At 43.8% G+C, this 14,873-nt stretch overlaps 1 protein-coding gene across 1 annotated transcript in view; it reads right to left on the reverse strand.

Moving 5' to 3' along the window:
• Positions 1–14,873, reverse strand: part of LOC103362826 (protein unc-13 homolog B-like) — a gene marked incomplete at its 3' end in the record, with an annotated part of 222,157 nt that overhangs the window by 108,227 nt on the left and 99,057 nt on the right. The window contains exons 6-8 of the mRNA XM_008289320.1: positions 14,374–14,447; positions 13,833–13,890; positions 10,020–10,233 (exon numbers count right to left, since the gene is read on the reverse strand). Coding sequence (XP_008287542.1) covers positions 10,020–10,233; positions 13,833–13,890; positions 14,374–14,447 — 346 coding nt within the window. The remainder of the gene's footprint in view (positions 1–10,019; positions 10,234–13,832; positions 13,891–14,373; positions 14,448–14,873) is intronic.

A 14,873-nucleotide genomic window follows, 5' to 3' on the forward strand; every position in this document is an offset into this window, starting at 1 on the left:
AAAAGAATAGTTGTATTTAGGCTCTCTTTTGCAGAGAAGTCCACTGGTTTATTTGGTTGCTGTGTGTCCTTGTAGGTGGTTTTTGATCCAGAAAAGACCTCATTACAGTGGTAGGTAGATATCTGTCTATGTAGTGTCTCAGTTGTGTTGACTCCACTCAACACTTGTCTCCCTGGTTGATGTGCAGCTTGCTCAACTATGAGCGGTACACCAACAGAACCATTCATGGTTACAGTTGTCTTGTTTCTGACCAGTGGCAAAATTCCACCAGGAGAGGTTACAGGAGCTATTTCAGATTGCTTCTGCTGCGGTTTGGGAGACATGTCTAGGAAACCTCTGATGGAATTAGCAGGTGCGGATGTTTCCTGAGGTCCACTGTGCACAAATTCTTGTTGCTGTGATTCTACGACGATCTGTTGCCTTTTGGGTTGGTGCTGGTACGGGTGCGTTTCCACAATAAGTGGGACACCAACAGAATCTCTTCGAGAGTATGCATAGCTTGATGGTTTTGTTCTAACCAGTGATACTGGATCTGAATTGCTTGCCACCACATCTGATTTACATGCCTTTGTTGACATATCCAAAGTGCCTTTGACAGAGTTTGCTGGAGCAGTGGAGGCTGAATGCAGTTGGGTAATAGAGTGAGTCACACCACTGGTGTGCCTTATATTGGAGCCTTGCACTGTCATGTAGCTGGGAAGTGATTGTTGCACAACAGGGACAACGTTTCTATCCAGGGTTGACTGTTTTTGCACAGGGATCACAACTTGAGGTTGCATTTGGCGTCTTGATTCCATTGGTGTTGGCTGAACAAGGGGTATACAAACAGAAACAGTACTTGAAACTGCTGCTATCCTTGTCCTATCAACAGAAACCGCTTGATTTTGAGTGGACTCATTTTCAAGTCTTTTTTCCAATGTGACACCAAGAGGTGTTTCAGAAGGGATATCTACAACTAGCGGTATTCCAACAGAATTTTTTCGTGCAAGTTCACGGGCACTTGGCTTGCCTCTCATTAGTGGTATAGCTTCAACATTTGTTCTCACTTCTACAGCCACCTCCTTCAATTTGACAGAAGATTTAGAAGTCATGTCTAGTGTGGCTTTGACTGAATTGGCTGGTGCAGTGGCTTGCCAGGGTGGTTTACAAATTTCAAGAGATTCAGTAGACTGAAGAGACTGCTGCCTGGGTAACGACACCTTCCAATTACCAGATGGAATCACTTCTTTCCTACCAGAACATATTGTCTGATTCCCTGTAATAGTATGAGAGAGATCCTCCTGAGTGGGAAGTGAATTAATATGCTCTGCGGTCTGTTCCTGAGGCTCTGGTGACTTTGGTCTGTATGACAAGTCAAGGGATTCTTGACGTCTAAGACTTGTGCCCGTCTCTACAGAAGGTAACGGTTTTCTCCTCGTCAGTGACAGTGCCTCACAGACAACATCCTTTGATGGCACGACTGCTTGCTTGGTTGTCATCTTTGCAGACATATCTAATGCAGCTTTAACTGAATTTGCTGGTGCAGTGGGATTCTGATATTGTTGAGCATTTCCATAAGACTGGTATGAAAGTGGTGTAGATATTGTTCTGTTACTGGTAACAGAGGTCTGCTGTGTAAAACCAATTGCAACAATTGGTGGGCTTTGCTGCATCTGCAGCTGTACACTGGAGGAACAACTCAGTTGCTGTCGCTGAGTGTCCACTTGTTTTCTCATAACAGGGCTTACCAGTGGCGAGGTAGGTGCAGACTGCATTGGTTCCGATTTTGCAGTTTGTTTGAGACCTCCATCATGGCTTGAGGCTTTACTGGAAACATGATTGTCTGAAGAGCTTGTTTTTGGTGATAATGTTAGATTAGTATCTGAACTCTTTGATAATTCATCAGGTGTACGTGGCAGCTTGGGGGAAATGCTTATGGCAACTTTGCCAGAGGCTTTAGGATCAGTTTGGTTTGTCTCCATTGTTATAGGGGTGCTGTGGGAGGCTGGTAGTCTTTGGTTCTGGACTGAAGAAGACACATGGCTAATTCTAATTTCTGGCCTGGACAGTCGTCTCTCTGATTTGTTGTGCTGATCAGCTGGCTCGTGCTGAGAAACTGTCAGACTTTCCTGTAATGTGCTTACAGTTGGATATTCAGATTTTGGCCATTCTACTTCATCTTCCTCAGTTTGTTTGGTGAGATCCACAGCATTTGGGCTGGTCTGGTCAGTCAAGTCCATGTTTTCCACAGTATCAAGCTGCTTCTTCTCTTTGAATTTTTTCAACTTGTACTTTGTAAAGTCCACAACTTCAATTTTTTGTGTAGATTCTACTTTGACTTCTGTTTCTTCTTTTTGTTTTATGTTTTTAGCCACTGTGGCAGAAAAATCAAGGACTTTATTGCCTGCTTGAGAGCCAACAGGTGTGACAAATGATTTCTGATTTCTGTTGTAAAGGTATGCTTCACTATATGAAGCTGAACTGTCATTCAGTATATGCAACTGTGGTTTAAAATCCTGAGAGGTTTTCTGTGGCTGCTTTTGAGACGGGGAGGACGTTTGGTCCACTGCTGAAGTACTGCTCACTTTGCTTACATCACACATCCCTGCGACAGTGGTTGTATTTGCTTGTGATAAAACTCTGGGTTTGTCTGCCTGAGATGGCTGCCTCGCAAGCTGGGGCCTCTGTGGGGAAACAGAAGGCACAGCTGAGGTAGTTGTGGTGGTAAAACTCCTTATAGAAGTTGCCTGTGTTGAAATAGCTGCAGAGCTGTCCCCTGTTTTAACAGTAGGTGGTGTAGGCAGTTTCCTTCCTGACTGTACAGGTCCTGGTATCTTTGAAGCTGATGGGGTTCCAGCAGGACTTTTTGAAGTCTCTGAAACCCTGCTAGACAGTGACGTTGGGGTAGGAGGTGGTTCAACTTTACTTGCATTAGTCTTAGGAGGCAGTCCGCCAACAGCTGAAAATACAGAGCTTGACTTTTGTCTCAGTTGGTCTGCAGGTATATCATCTACATGTCCAATCCTAATTTCAGGAATTGGGCTGCGTCTGCTTGGAGAGATTTGTGCTGAGTAAGACCGAGGAGAATGTACAGCTGAGCGTGCAGGGGCTGAGGGTGCAACCACATCAGGTACCCCCTGATTGATCCAGTAAGGCCCTCCACGACCCCCTTTTTGTGACTTTAAAGTAAGATCAGCTGCCTCCATTGGCTCTTCTTGGCAGCTGTTGGTATTTTGGACTGACTCCATCTTGATCTTTTTGAGCTTGTACACACTGAAGTCCACAGGTTGCTCTGCTTGAGAAGATATAGATTCCTGAAACATTTGAGAAAAGCTTTCCAAATTCATGTTCATTATTTTTTCACCTTTTTTCAGGGCAGAAGTTAGGTCCACAGGTACATCTGAAAGCGCACATTTATTCAGTTGCTGACCTGGAATCCAGAAGCTTTTATTTTCATTGCAGAGGGGGATTTTAAAACCACAAAGTGTCACTTTATCTGCTTCTTTTTGTTTCAGAATATTAGCAATATTTTCTGTGATATTTTCTAGAGCTTGTACATCCTCTGGTGCAGCACAGGCATAGAGATGGCTACCAGCCCTGTCAGTTAAAAGAGAATAAATGTATTCCTCATCTGTATAAACATAATATCCACAGTCTCCAACCTCAGCTGGCCACCACATCCCTTGGTCCATTAGTGAAAGCCATTGTTGATACCACTCAGAATCCTCAAATAGCATTTCTTCATCTGCATCCCCTGTAGCACCTGCAGACTGGCTTAAATCTAGAGCACCACGTCTTAAATCAACTGGACCCTTTTTTGTGGCAAGTCGTTTTAAAAACTCAGTCGCTGATTTCAGATCAAAATCTTGATCTTTTATATGACTACTCACACCTGTTTTTTCCACTACTTTGGTGAATTTCTGTACACTGCACTCCGTAAGTGACTGACATCTACTTAACCGTGTCTTTGTTTTTTCCATGGAGAGATTTAGGGCATCACCTCTAACAATCCAAGGTGTTTTGTTTCCTTCGTTCAGGTCATTTAAATGGTCACAGCTACTCCAGGGTTTCTTGTCCTTGCAAGTCATATCAAACAAAACAAGATCTTCGTCTGGCTCAAGAAAGCGATTTCTGCTCTCAAAAAGCTGAGCAGCAGCATCTCTCCAAGGATGTGAGGGTACATTGAAGTCAGTAATGTCCATTTCTTTAGGATTTAATGATAGGTGAGTCTCCCATTGGGGGGTTCTAACTGTGGGTGGTATTTGCCCTTGACTGGTCTGGTAGCGCTCCTGAACTTGAGTGGCAAGGGCTTCAGCCAGGACATAATCATTGAGTTGTTGCCACAGTAGAGCTTCTATGAGACACTGATGCTCATACAGCTCTGGTGGAATAGCACCATGCTCTGTAAAGTTGTATAAAAGATCCTTGTAACCATATTCACCTGCCGTCCCATACAAGAGACGCTGAATTTCCTCAAGGTATTGCTGGGTTGGGGAAATTGTAGGATCTTTCCAAACCCGAGAATGTCCGGGGTCCTTAGCAGTATCAACAATTGGAGTAGCTGCACTGGCACCATTTGTGAGTGTTACTGTAATTGAAGGGATATCCTCCTTACTCTTTGGAAGTAAACGATCAAGAAGTCCTTTTTCATTTTCCTTTCCAGGAGCAGAAGGAGTACTGTCAGTGGGACCTGTTTTGAAAATGCTGGATAACAAACCAGGAGATGTGCTACTTGTGCTGGTTTTTGGTTCCTCCTTCCCAGGCTGAGGAGTGGTTGACTGCTGTGTCTTTGTTGATGGCTCCTCTGACGCACTAAAAAGACTTGTGAGAAAGCCTTTTTGAGCCTGACCTTTTAAATCTTTGTCTTTGGCCACATCTTGGGAGGAAGGCACTTCTACTGGTTTAGTTCTTTGAATCTGTGGTCGCCCCTGTCCTGCACGTAGTTGCTGTTGTTGCTGTTGTTGCTGTGTTGTTTGGAGGTTCTTCTGATCCTCAGGCGATGGTGACTGTTCCACTGAAGCTGAAATTTTGTTTAACAGGCCAGAGAATAATCCCCCTGATTCAGACTGGGCTGGAGTTTGTTCTGTTTTCGGTTGACTTGCCTGAGTAGGTTGAGATGGCTGTTGCTCCTGTGGTACATTCTCACCAGATGCAAGCTTCAGAATGCCTGAAAGCAAGCCTCCACTTTGACTGGGCTGCTGGGTAGCTGTTTGTTGAAGGCTTGTCATTTTCCCTGGCTGTTGTTGTTGTTGTTTTTGTGGTTGTTGTTGCCGCTGCTGCTGCTGCTGTGGTTGCTGCTGCTGCTGCTGAGGTGGTGCCTGACCAAATAAACCAGACAAGAATCCTCCTTGCTGAGTGGTTTGGGATGATTGTGGACCAGTAGGTTGACCAGGTCCAGCAAGGTTTGGTTTATTGCCAGGTTGAGGCCCAGTCTGTGGGGTGGGCTGTTGTGGTGCATCACTAGCAGCTAATTTATTAAAAAGTCCTGACAATAGTCCACCCTGTTGTGGCTCTGGTGCAGAGGCAGCAGGTTGTGGTGGTATCTGGTTTTGCCTCCGCAGAGGTTGTCTGTTGCCTTGTTGGGATTGCTGCTGGTTTCGTTGACCAACAGGTGACTGCTGCTGAGCTGGAGGAGTCGGACCTGAAAACAGCCCAGACAAAAAGCCTCCCTGCTGATTAGGTGGTGGCTGGGCTGTCTTTGGGCCTGGTCTCTGGGCCTGTTGCTGACTTGGTTGACTCCCCACTGTAGCTGGTGGGGAGTCAACTGCATCTGCAATTTTGTTAAATAATCCAGAGAGCATCCCTCCAGGACCAGTGGGGGGTTGTTGTGGAGGGACTTGGTTTTGTCGTTGTAGGTTTTGTCTGTTGCCTGGTTGTGAACCAGGCTGGTTCCCTGGTTGGACAGTCTGTGGGGGTTTTTGTGAGGACTGGGGAGGGTTTGCAGGAGCAGATTCTTGGCCCCCAATTCCAAACAGGCCAGAGAGAAAGCCTCCTTGTTGAGGAGGTACTTGCTGCACTGGTTTTTGGTTAGTTTCTTGAGCACCAGGCTCTGATTGTGACTGAGAGGGAGTAGGATTAGGCTCTACAATCTTGTTAAACAGTCCAGACAACACATTACCTGGCTGCTGATTTTGTTGTGCAGATTGTGTAGGTGGCTGGGATGCAGTTTCTGTGAGTTTCAACAAACCCCCAAACAATCCACTGGATTGAGGCACTGTTGCTTTTGGAGGTTCTGCTGTTAGGTCCGTCTGTTGCTGGCTTGGTTGCTGATCTGAGGGTACACTTTGTTTTGGTTGCTGGTCAGGCTGACCTTTGTCAGGAGGAGGTGCTTCTGTTGAACCTGATCTAGTCAAAATCTCTGCTGACTGAGTGGGAGGAGTCGTCCCTTGACTCATGTTTTGGTCAGCTCCTTCTGTTTTTGCTGCATGGTCAGCTGGTTGTAAGTCTAGACTGGACTGAGTTGGTGGAGACCCACTCACTGTGTCTGTAGCTTTTTTCAAGAGCCCAGATAAGAGCCCTCCAGTTGGTGGTTGTGCAGCAGCAGGTTGTCCTTGGCGTTGAGGGGGCGTTTGGCCAGATTGGCCTCCTGGCAATGTTGATGATGGCTGATTAGCAGGAGCAGAAATATCAGAGGCAAATTTTAAAAATCCAGAAAGCAGTCCTCCTGACTGCTGTGGGGTAGAACTTTGTTGTGTCTGGAGAGAGGACTGGGAAGGAGATGAAAACAGGCCTGAGAGCAGACCGCCCTGCTGGGGCTGACTATTCCCTCCCTGGACTTTATTGTCAGATGAAGCACCTTCGGATGGTCCTAGTTTCAACAATCCAGAAATAATTCCTTGACCCTGGGAGGCCTCTGGCTGTGCTTTGCCTTCTTCCACAGACTTGGGAGGAACTTGCTCTTTAGAAGTGACATCCGATTCAGGCTGGACATCTGTCTTGTGCTCGGACTCTTTTTCAGACAACGGTTGCTCCTGAGATAATTGCTCTGTGCTGCCAGCAGTGCTCTGTGTAGTTTCAGGAACCAATGGTTCAGTATGTGGCTCAGTTTGACCACTGGGTTTAGTTAGCGTCACGGTGGGAGTTATTTGGGGTTTTGCAGGTTCTTTGGCAGGTTCATTTGGAGCTACCTTAAACAGGTTTGAAAACCATCCAGTTTCTGTGTTTCCTTTAGGTACACTTTCAAGAAGTGCAGCACGACTTGGAGAGGGAGTTCTTGCTGGGGTGGGGGATGGACTTTTTGTTGGAGCATTGCCATCTTCACCAGATGCAAACTTAAGAATCCCTGATAGCATGCCTCCTTCTGCTTTTGGTGGAGTTGTTGTGGAAACATTTTCTGAGGAGAAAAATGGGAGTTTCAGTTTGCTTCCCAGAAAAGACTCCTCTGCGGGCTTGGTGTCACTCTGTGAGGAATTTTCTGGAGGAGCTGCTGATATGAGCGTAGAAAGAGATTTCTTAAAAGGACTAAAGAATCCGGTTTCCTCTGAACTGCTGTCAGGTTTTGGTTCAGCTATTGTGGGACTTCTTCTTTGCTGTATGTCAGGCAGCTCACCAGATGACTCTGACTCTGGAAGAAGTTCAACTGACCCACTTCCTGTTTCTTGGGAAAACTCAATTGATCCACTTGCTGTATCTGGCAAAAGATCCACTGATCCGGTTCCCGAACCTGGTCTTGTGTCACCTGATAGCTGTCGCTCTGTTTGCGAGCCCTGTCTATTAGGGCTTGTGACTCTGCTTACAGGCCCTTGCTGGGAGTCACTGCTTGCAGCAGAAGCACTTCTTTGCTCTGATGGCTGAGGGGATGGCTCTCTAGATGGCGGTGCACTGGAAAAAAGTCTCAAAGGACTAAGTCTTCCTAACATGCCTTCAAACCCAGATGTGGGCTGGGCACCAGTGGATGCACTGCTTTGTGCTTCTGTGCCAGCATGTGTTGATGTCTGCCCAGCCTCAGCTTGCCGACTGGTTTCAGATGATTGAAATGGCAAAAGAGACTGGAGGGAAAACTTTTTCTCTGTTGTGGGCTCCTGAGATGCAGGAGGAACTATGGCTACTGGTGGGGACGTACCACCACTTTTGGGAATAAATGAAAGCAGCTTTGAAATGCCGGATTCAGGCTGAGGTGGTGCTTGGGAGGTAGGTGGTTCTGTTGCAGTGGCACCAGAGGTTTCCGTAGCTTCGGTAGAAGGTTTAGGGATGAAAGAGAGCAGTTTTGAAATACCAGATTCTGCCTGTGGCGGTTGGGGGGATGGTGTTGTGACCGGGGTTTCTGCTTCAGGGGTTGGCTTTGATCCTGTGATTGTACTGAACAATGAGCTCATCGCATTCTTTACTCCAGCTATGCCCTGTTCAACGGTGCTATCCTCCTTAACATCAGGTTTGACTTCACCGCTACTACTGTCTGCAGGCTGCACAGCTTTAGCATCAGTTGGCAAAGGTGGAAGTTTTCTTCTAACTGGTTTAGGCATTGATTCATAGTTGTTGATCTCCTCCTCTTTTACAGCCAAGTATTCAGACACTGAGTGAACTAAGCTCTGCAGTTCATCCATCGGATCTACATATTCATCAGTCGGCTCCTCTACAGGAGAGAGCATGGGATCTTGTCCACGAGCTGTTCTCCCTTTACTTGAAAAGCCTTGTCCTCCATAAGCTGACGTGTACCTGCCAGGGTAGTAGTAACTTTCATATTCATAACTAGCATCCCCTTCAGTGAAAGCCAGGTCATCCAGTTCCTCCTCAGACCCAAAGGAATATTGCATCTCATCTGAACCTACAGAGCCATATTCACTCCTGCCTCTGATCCTTTCGGATTCTTCCCGAGCAGCTTCCTCCTCACGAAAAGCTGCGTAGCTCTCCAGCGTGTCTTCCAAAGCTGTTTTGGCCCAGAGTCTGGTCTTGTAAAGCAGACCTTCCCTGTCTGTCTGCTGTCGCAGCTGTTTGACCGAGGGAATTATATCAATTTCAGGAGGTGATGATTCATCCTCAAAGCTGCCGGCTTCCCTGTAAACTAACCGCACTTCTCCGCTACTGAAGCCATGCCGCTGTCTGTTTGTTCTGCCATTTAGCTCCTGCGTATCCTCTGGGGACAGCGCATCACATTCTACTGTCTGATAGAATCTGCTGCCTTTGGAAGAACCGTCACTAATCCGGTAGATGATGCTTTTATCCTCATCCTCCCACATTTTCTGCTCAGCGTCCAAGTAATCATCCAAGACACCGGAGTCAGGCACTTTATATTTACTCTCCCAATCCTCCACACCCATACCTGAGTCAACAGGGATTATTCTTACTCCACCCTTACTGTTTGATCGCCTGGATTCAAAAATAAATTAAGAAAAAATACAAGCAAAAAGAAAAAAGAATGCCATGCAGGAAGCAGTGGAGAACGATGAAAAGAAAAGGAAACAAAGAGAAAAGCATTAGACATAAATCAAAGCAGTAGATCATGCAGAGAAAACATCCATGCAAGCAAAGACTTAAAACAGCAAATGAAAAAGCCGAATACAAATGTGAAAGGAGGTGTTTCTGTTAGAGAGTGTGCACAAATTCATTATTATACCATGATGGTGCTCAAAACATGCAGTTATGTGAAAGTAACTTATTCCATTTTCAAGTGGCTATAATTACAATTTCAAAGCTTATATGACGATGAAAACATCTACATCTGATATTCTATAAACTGGTACAAGCAAGTGTTTGGATATAAATACACTTAAATTGGTATGATTAAGATAAATATGTGTTGCATGTGCTGGAGCACGACTCTCTAAAGCTGAGCCACTTGTGCTGTCGAATGAAATAATCACAGCTAAACCGACTCCTTAAAGCAAAAGCAAATACGTACGAATACAAATGATTTCAGAATTCAAGGTTGAGAGTAGTTGATTACTACTACTTCATACTATTTTAGTGCATTCCCTGTTAGTAATGAGCTCTGCACACGTACTTGACGACACCAGGATTATTTTTCCTAAGTGGTGCCGCAGTGACGAGGGCGAAGAGTTGTGTGTTTTCTTGTGTGTCTCTATGAGTCAGTGTGTATTCACCTGGGTCCCCTCATTTCTCTATAGTCTAGCTCATAGCTTTGTACAGACTCGGACTCCCTGGACAGGGTCTGGTGCTGGACCCGGCGTCCTATCGGGTACTGGTGCACCGACGAGTTTGTCTGCGACGTGTTGTGGAACCGTGGAGGTCTGTTGCCGGTTTCACTGCGATAGTCGCTGTCCCGGTCGTCCATTGCACTGTCATGGTCGTCAAACGCTGCGAGGAAGAAAACACAAACACGTCAGTGAAGCGTTGATAAGATAATTTCTCAACTTAATTATAACTTTTAAATTATACAGGACAGAAACAGCCTGGCGACTCGTTTTAATTTATTTGTCTCCTATCACAGTCTGCCCATTGTTAGTGTCAAACTCTCGGTTCATTTATTTTATTCCGCTTCCATCCTCTTGTTGCACTGCAGACATGTCATTGTTAGAACACTGCAGAAACCTGTTAAGTGTAATTTTAAACGAGCTGAACCAGCCAACTTTCACACAGCTGTTTCTAAACAGTTCTTCCTGGGAATCGTGCACCAGAGGGTGGTGGGTGGATGGTTATGCAGACGGGTGTGAATCTGAATCATCTGCAGCAACTCGTGGACTTTCAGGAGATCCAGGCCTCCTACTCCTCCTCTGGGGGAAATGGCACAGAACAACAAATACCTGGAAGCTCGCCTGAATTTTAACCCTCTGAACCCCAAAATGTGCTGGCAGGTCTTTTTAAGTAAATCACCGCAATTAGACCATTTATCAGAGCCAGAAACTATGAAAACAGCATTCTTCTGATAAGTTTCTAATGATCCTACTACACTCACTGTGACATGATGTTCTGTCAGAAAACTTTACCAAATCGAAGGTTAAAATCGTGATTATTTCATCAAAATTGTGTCCCATTAAAAAAAAAAAAATTCTCCAAAAATAAACGTTTTTGCAAAGGATTCAGTTAAAAGAAAAAAAAAAGAAAAAGAAAGCACTAAAAGAATGAAGCTCCTTGCTGCAACCAACACAGCTCCAAAAATTCAAAAACTTTTTAGCTGAACTACAGGCTTTGGAGACAAGCATGGAAACAAATTAAAAGTAGGAAAAAAAAAAATTCCCAGTGTCTGTAACACCTGTGGGCACGTCGAAAAATTTTGTACACACTGATCCCATTTTTACAAAATATTTGCTGAATAAACCATCAGAGGAAAATATGTTACTGTTTTGTTTTGGTTTTTTTTCCTCTTTCTAAGATTTATAACACTACAACTGTGTTATACTAAACAGAAGACATTTCAGAGTTCTCTCTACTTCTACTCTTGGTTTTGCTGTTTCTAAAGCGGTGCAGGACTTTATAATGTTGAGAAAAATGAGCCCACAGTGAGTAAAAACAGCCCAGAAACTGCTTGGAGTTGTTAAACTTGACTGGACCTTCTCTACAGGAGAAGCCAGAGTCGGTTCGTTTTCCTGCAGAGTCCTTTAAAATATGTGGCACCATGCTGTGGATGTTTCAGGAGAACACGGTGGCAGCTGCCGGGGCAAACGCCTCGGGGCGGGTGACACCGAAAGACTTCATAAACTTATTTGGAGGGCCTGCAGGGTGGATGTGGACAATCTACATGCAGCAGCAGAGACAAGGATGTTGTCAAAACTTCTCTGCATAAAGCGTCCCGACCAGCCACAGGCTAAGAATAACTCAAGCTTAAAGTCACACGAGGTCCTTTATCCCTGCAGCCATCCAGTTATATAATTTGCCTTCATGCTGGTTTTTTAAAAAAATAAATATATTTGAGCAACTGTCTTCAACTGAACAACTAAAGTTGTCAAATGCAAAAGGTAAATAAATCAGGCAAGTAATAAACAGCGTGATTCAACATAAATCTGCACCATTACAGACATACAAACAAGGACAATGTTTGAATAAACAGCTCCCTCTTGGGGTAACAGACGTGTAATGCAAACAGAGGAAGTCAAGCTGAAGATAATGGGAGCAACAAGACATTTCACTTCCACATGCCACATGAAAGTCTGATCAGGAGGAAACACGACGGTGAAAATATGACTCACAATGAATATAAATAATGGATATTGACCAAACGTGCAGTGGACCTGATTTAAATGAAAGTGGACAGAATGACACAGGAGATAAAACATCCACCATACGTACTCTGCTGGTCACTCCATCCAAAATAACTCCAGCTGCCTGAAGTGTCCAAAGAAGAGAAGTAAACTTTGTTAATGATGAATCAAACCAGCAACAGTGACTGGTGACGGTCAGATGAGTGGGTGACACGGAGATGATCACACAAATCTGCACGACTTGATGGTAAAAAAAAAAAGTGCGAGACGGATGATATATGTATCGACCATCCAGCATCATGAAGGGCTTCAATCCACACTCAGCTCTCCACATTTCACCATTTTGAACAGGAATGAGTAATTTTAAACTGAATTCACCTTTTATACCCAAATCTGAGCCTCTGGGCTTCTCTGAGTAGTCAGACATTTATCAAAGCACAACATTCAACCACTGAAACTATTTTTTCTGTTCAGGAATGCAAATAAATGACTATAATTTGACATCTTAATCAAGAAATAATGATGTGCTTTACTATTGTTTTTTGTTTTTTGCCATTTTAAAATTCATAGATAACAATTATAATTATACTTTAGCATTAAAAATATGTTTTCGGTTAAAGAGCTTCTACATACTGGTTTATGAACCATTACAGAAACATGAAAAATGACTTACCAGTGCTGCTAATTTAAAGCAGCTGTGGCATAAACCTCACATTTGGTGGTGGTCTAATACACTTGTTAAGTTTGGTATATTTATTGGTGAGCATCAGGAAATGATTTGACTTCGAGAGCTGACGATAGCTTTAGAGTGGTGCAGAGAAAGACAAAACCGCAACTAATAATGAATGAAAAATACTTTATTTATCCCAGAAGGGAAATTCAATCTTGTAAAAGCTCACTAATAATGAGCCTTTATGATATAAATATTACAAAGCGAGCCAAAACCCAGCGAGGAGACACAACATTTGAGTCAACAACGTGCAGAAATTGTAGGAGATTAATGCTGCTTTCTTTCTGTTGTTGTCAAAGAAGACACTCAAACAATCAAAAAAGCTTTTACCAGCCCCCTTTGCACGTCTTTCCGACTGCCAGCAGTTGTCAGACCTGACAACGTTTCTGCTGGTAACTTCTGAGTTTGAGTTCTTCACCTTCTGAAAGGATTCCACACTTGATATTTCTTACATAAGTTGACATCCATTTCTAATAACTACAGGAAGCAGCCGTCTGAACAGTGACGTCTGTCTGCAATGTGGATTTTGTCGGTGTTTTTTGTCCTTCAACTAACCGACTGAGCAAACCTTGGCCAGCTAACACTCCCCTCTCGGAGGAATAATGAGTTGATTATTAAATGAGGTGCAGCGAGAGCGACGGTAAATCTTTCACATGTTAACTAGATAAATATCAACGATCCTGCTCCAGAATCGCAGACTGCACCTTTAACATCAGCGCTTAAAAGGCTCATTATTTCAACATAACTATCAAAAACAGAAGCCGATGCATCCAGAAATCAAGCTTGATTCATTTTCTGACATTAATGGAGAATTTACTAAAAAACTGATGATCTAAAGTAGGATTAAATGCACTCGTCACACCCAAAATATAGAAAATTTACTTTCCTGCTCAGCAAGAAAAAGGAATAAAAGTAGCTGCGATGTGACACGACAGTGAACAAAGCACCCAAAACACACACATGAAACAAACAAATGAGAATGCCATGGCGTGAATGGGTTTTACATGTTTTTTACTTTTACTACTTACAGCACTGGGAGGGAACGGACGCCATTCTTCTTCTCTGGACCTCTTCCTGCAGCGGATACTGGTGTTTAAGAAAAGAGAAAACACACAAGAAGAAGAGAATAAGAGATATGAAAGAGAATTTTTAAAGAAAAAAAATAAAAATAAAAATCACTTTGGATTGTAATGACCATTATTCGTCACTAGGTGGCAGCAGAAGGCAACACACACTGCAGAGAAACACTGAGAAGAAGGCACAGTGAGAAACAATATTTAGTGAAAATAAAAATGTGTGGGGAACACCAGCAACAGTTCACAGTCTGAAGATAAAACTCAAACTGTACAAAACAATCAGATATTTCTTTAAAATCTAAACTCATACAAAACATAGACTTCACAGAAAGTCAGATTAAAGATTTTAGATGCTTTATTTGTTCCTCCCATTAAAGCTGCACTTTAAAACACATGTTTACACATGAACACAACATGCAGAAGGTTCTCTCTGCACTTCTCTTATTTCCAGAGAAGTCGCAGTTTATTAATTTACAACATGAAACGGACTCACCTCGTCGTGTATCCGCATGGTGTTGATGCGCTCCAGTTTACTGGTCCAGTACTGAGCCTCGTCCTCTGGGATGTCTGGATGGATTCATGGGACAGGACAGAAGAAACAGTGAGAATAATGTAGAGTGACGAGAAAACATGTGGCAGAGAGCGCAGGAGAGAGGGAATGGGGATGAAGGGGTTTGTTGGAAACGAAGAAACTAAATAATGGAGGATGAAGAGAAGGAAAAAGTGCAAGAAGACCTCAAGCTCCACCCTCCATCCGATCATCTCCTGGTTTAAAATCCTATACTCGTGTGTGTTTAATAGCCAGAGAGGAGGTTTGTTATCGAAATAGGATTAACAGCCATCTTAGGGCATCCCAAAACACAACGTAGAAGACGAGAAAAACACAGAAATGGGGGAAAATGTGAAACTCAGGAAGCTAATTGTTCCCAAAGTATGAATCGAAAGCTCCTTGTAGGCTGTAAGACGATTACCGGACATCAAACTAAACTTGAA

Source organism: Stegastes partitus, unplaced genomic scaffold (assembly GCF_000690725.1).
Source record: "Stegastes partitus isolate 25-593 unplaced genomic scaffold, Stegastes_partitus-1.0.2 Scaffold606, whole genome shotgun sequence".
Classification (NCBI taxonomy): Eukaryota; Metazoa; Chordata; class Actinopteri; family Pomacentridae; genus Stegastes; species Stegastes partitus.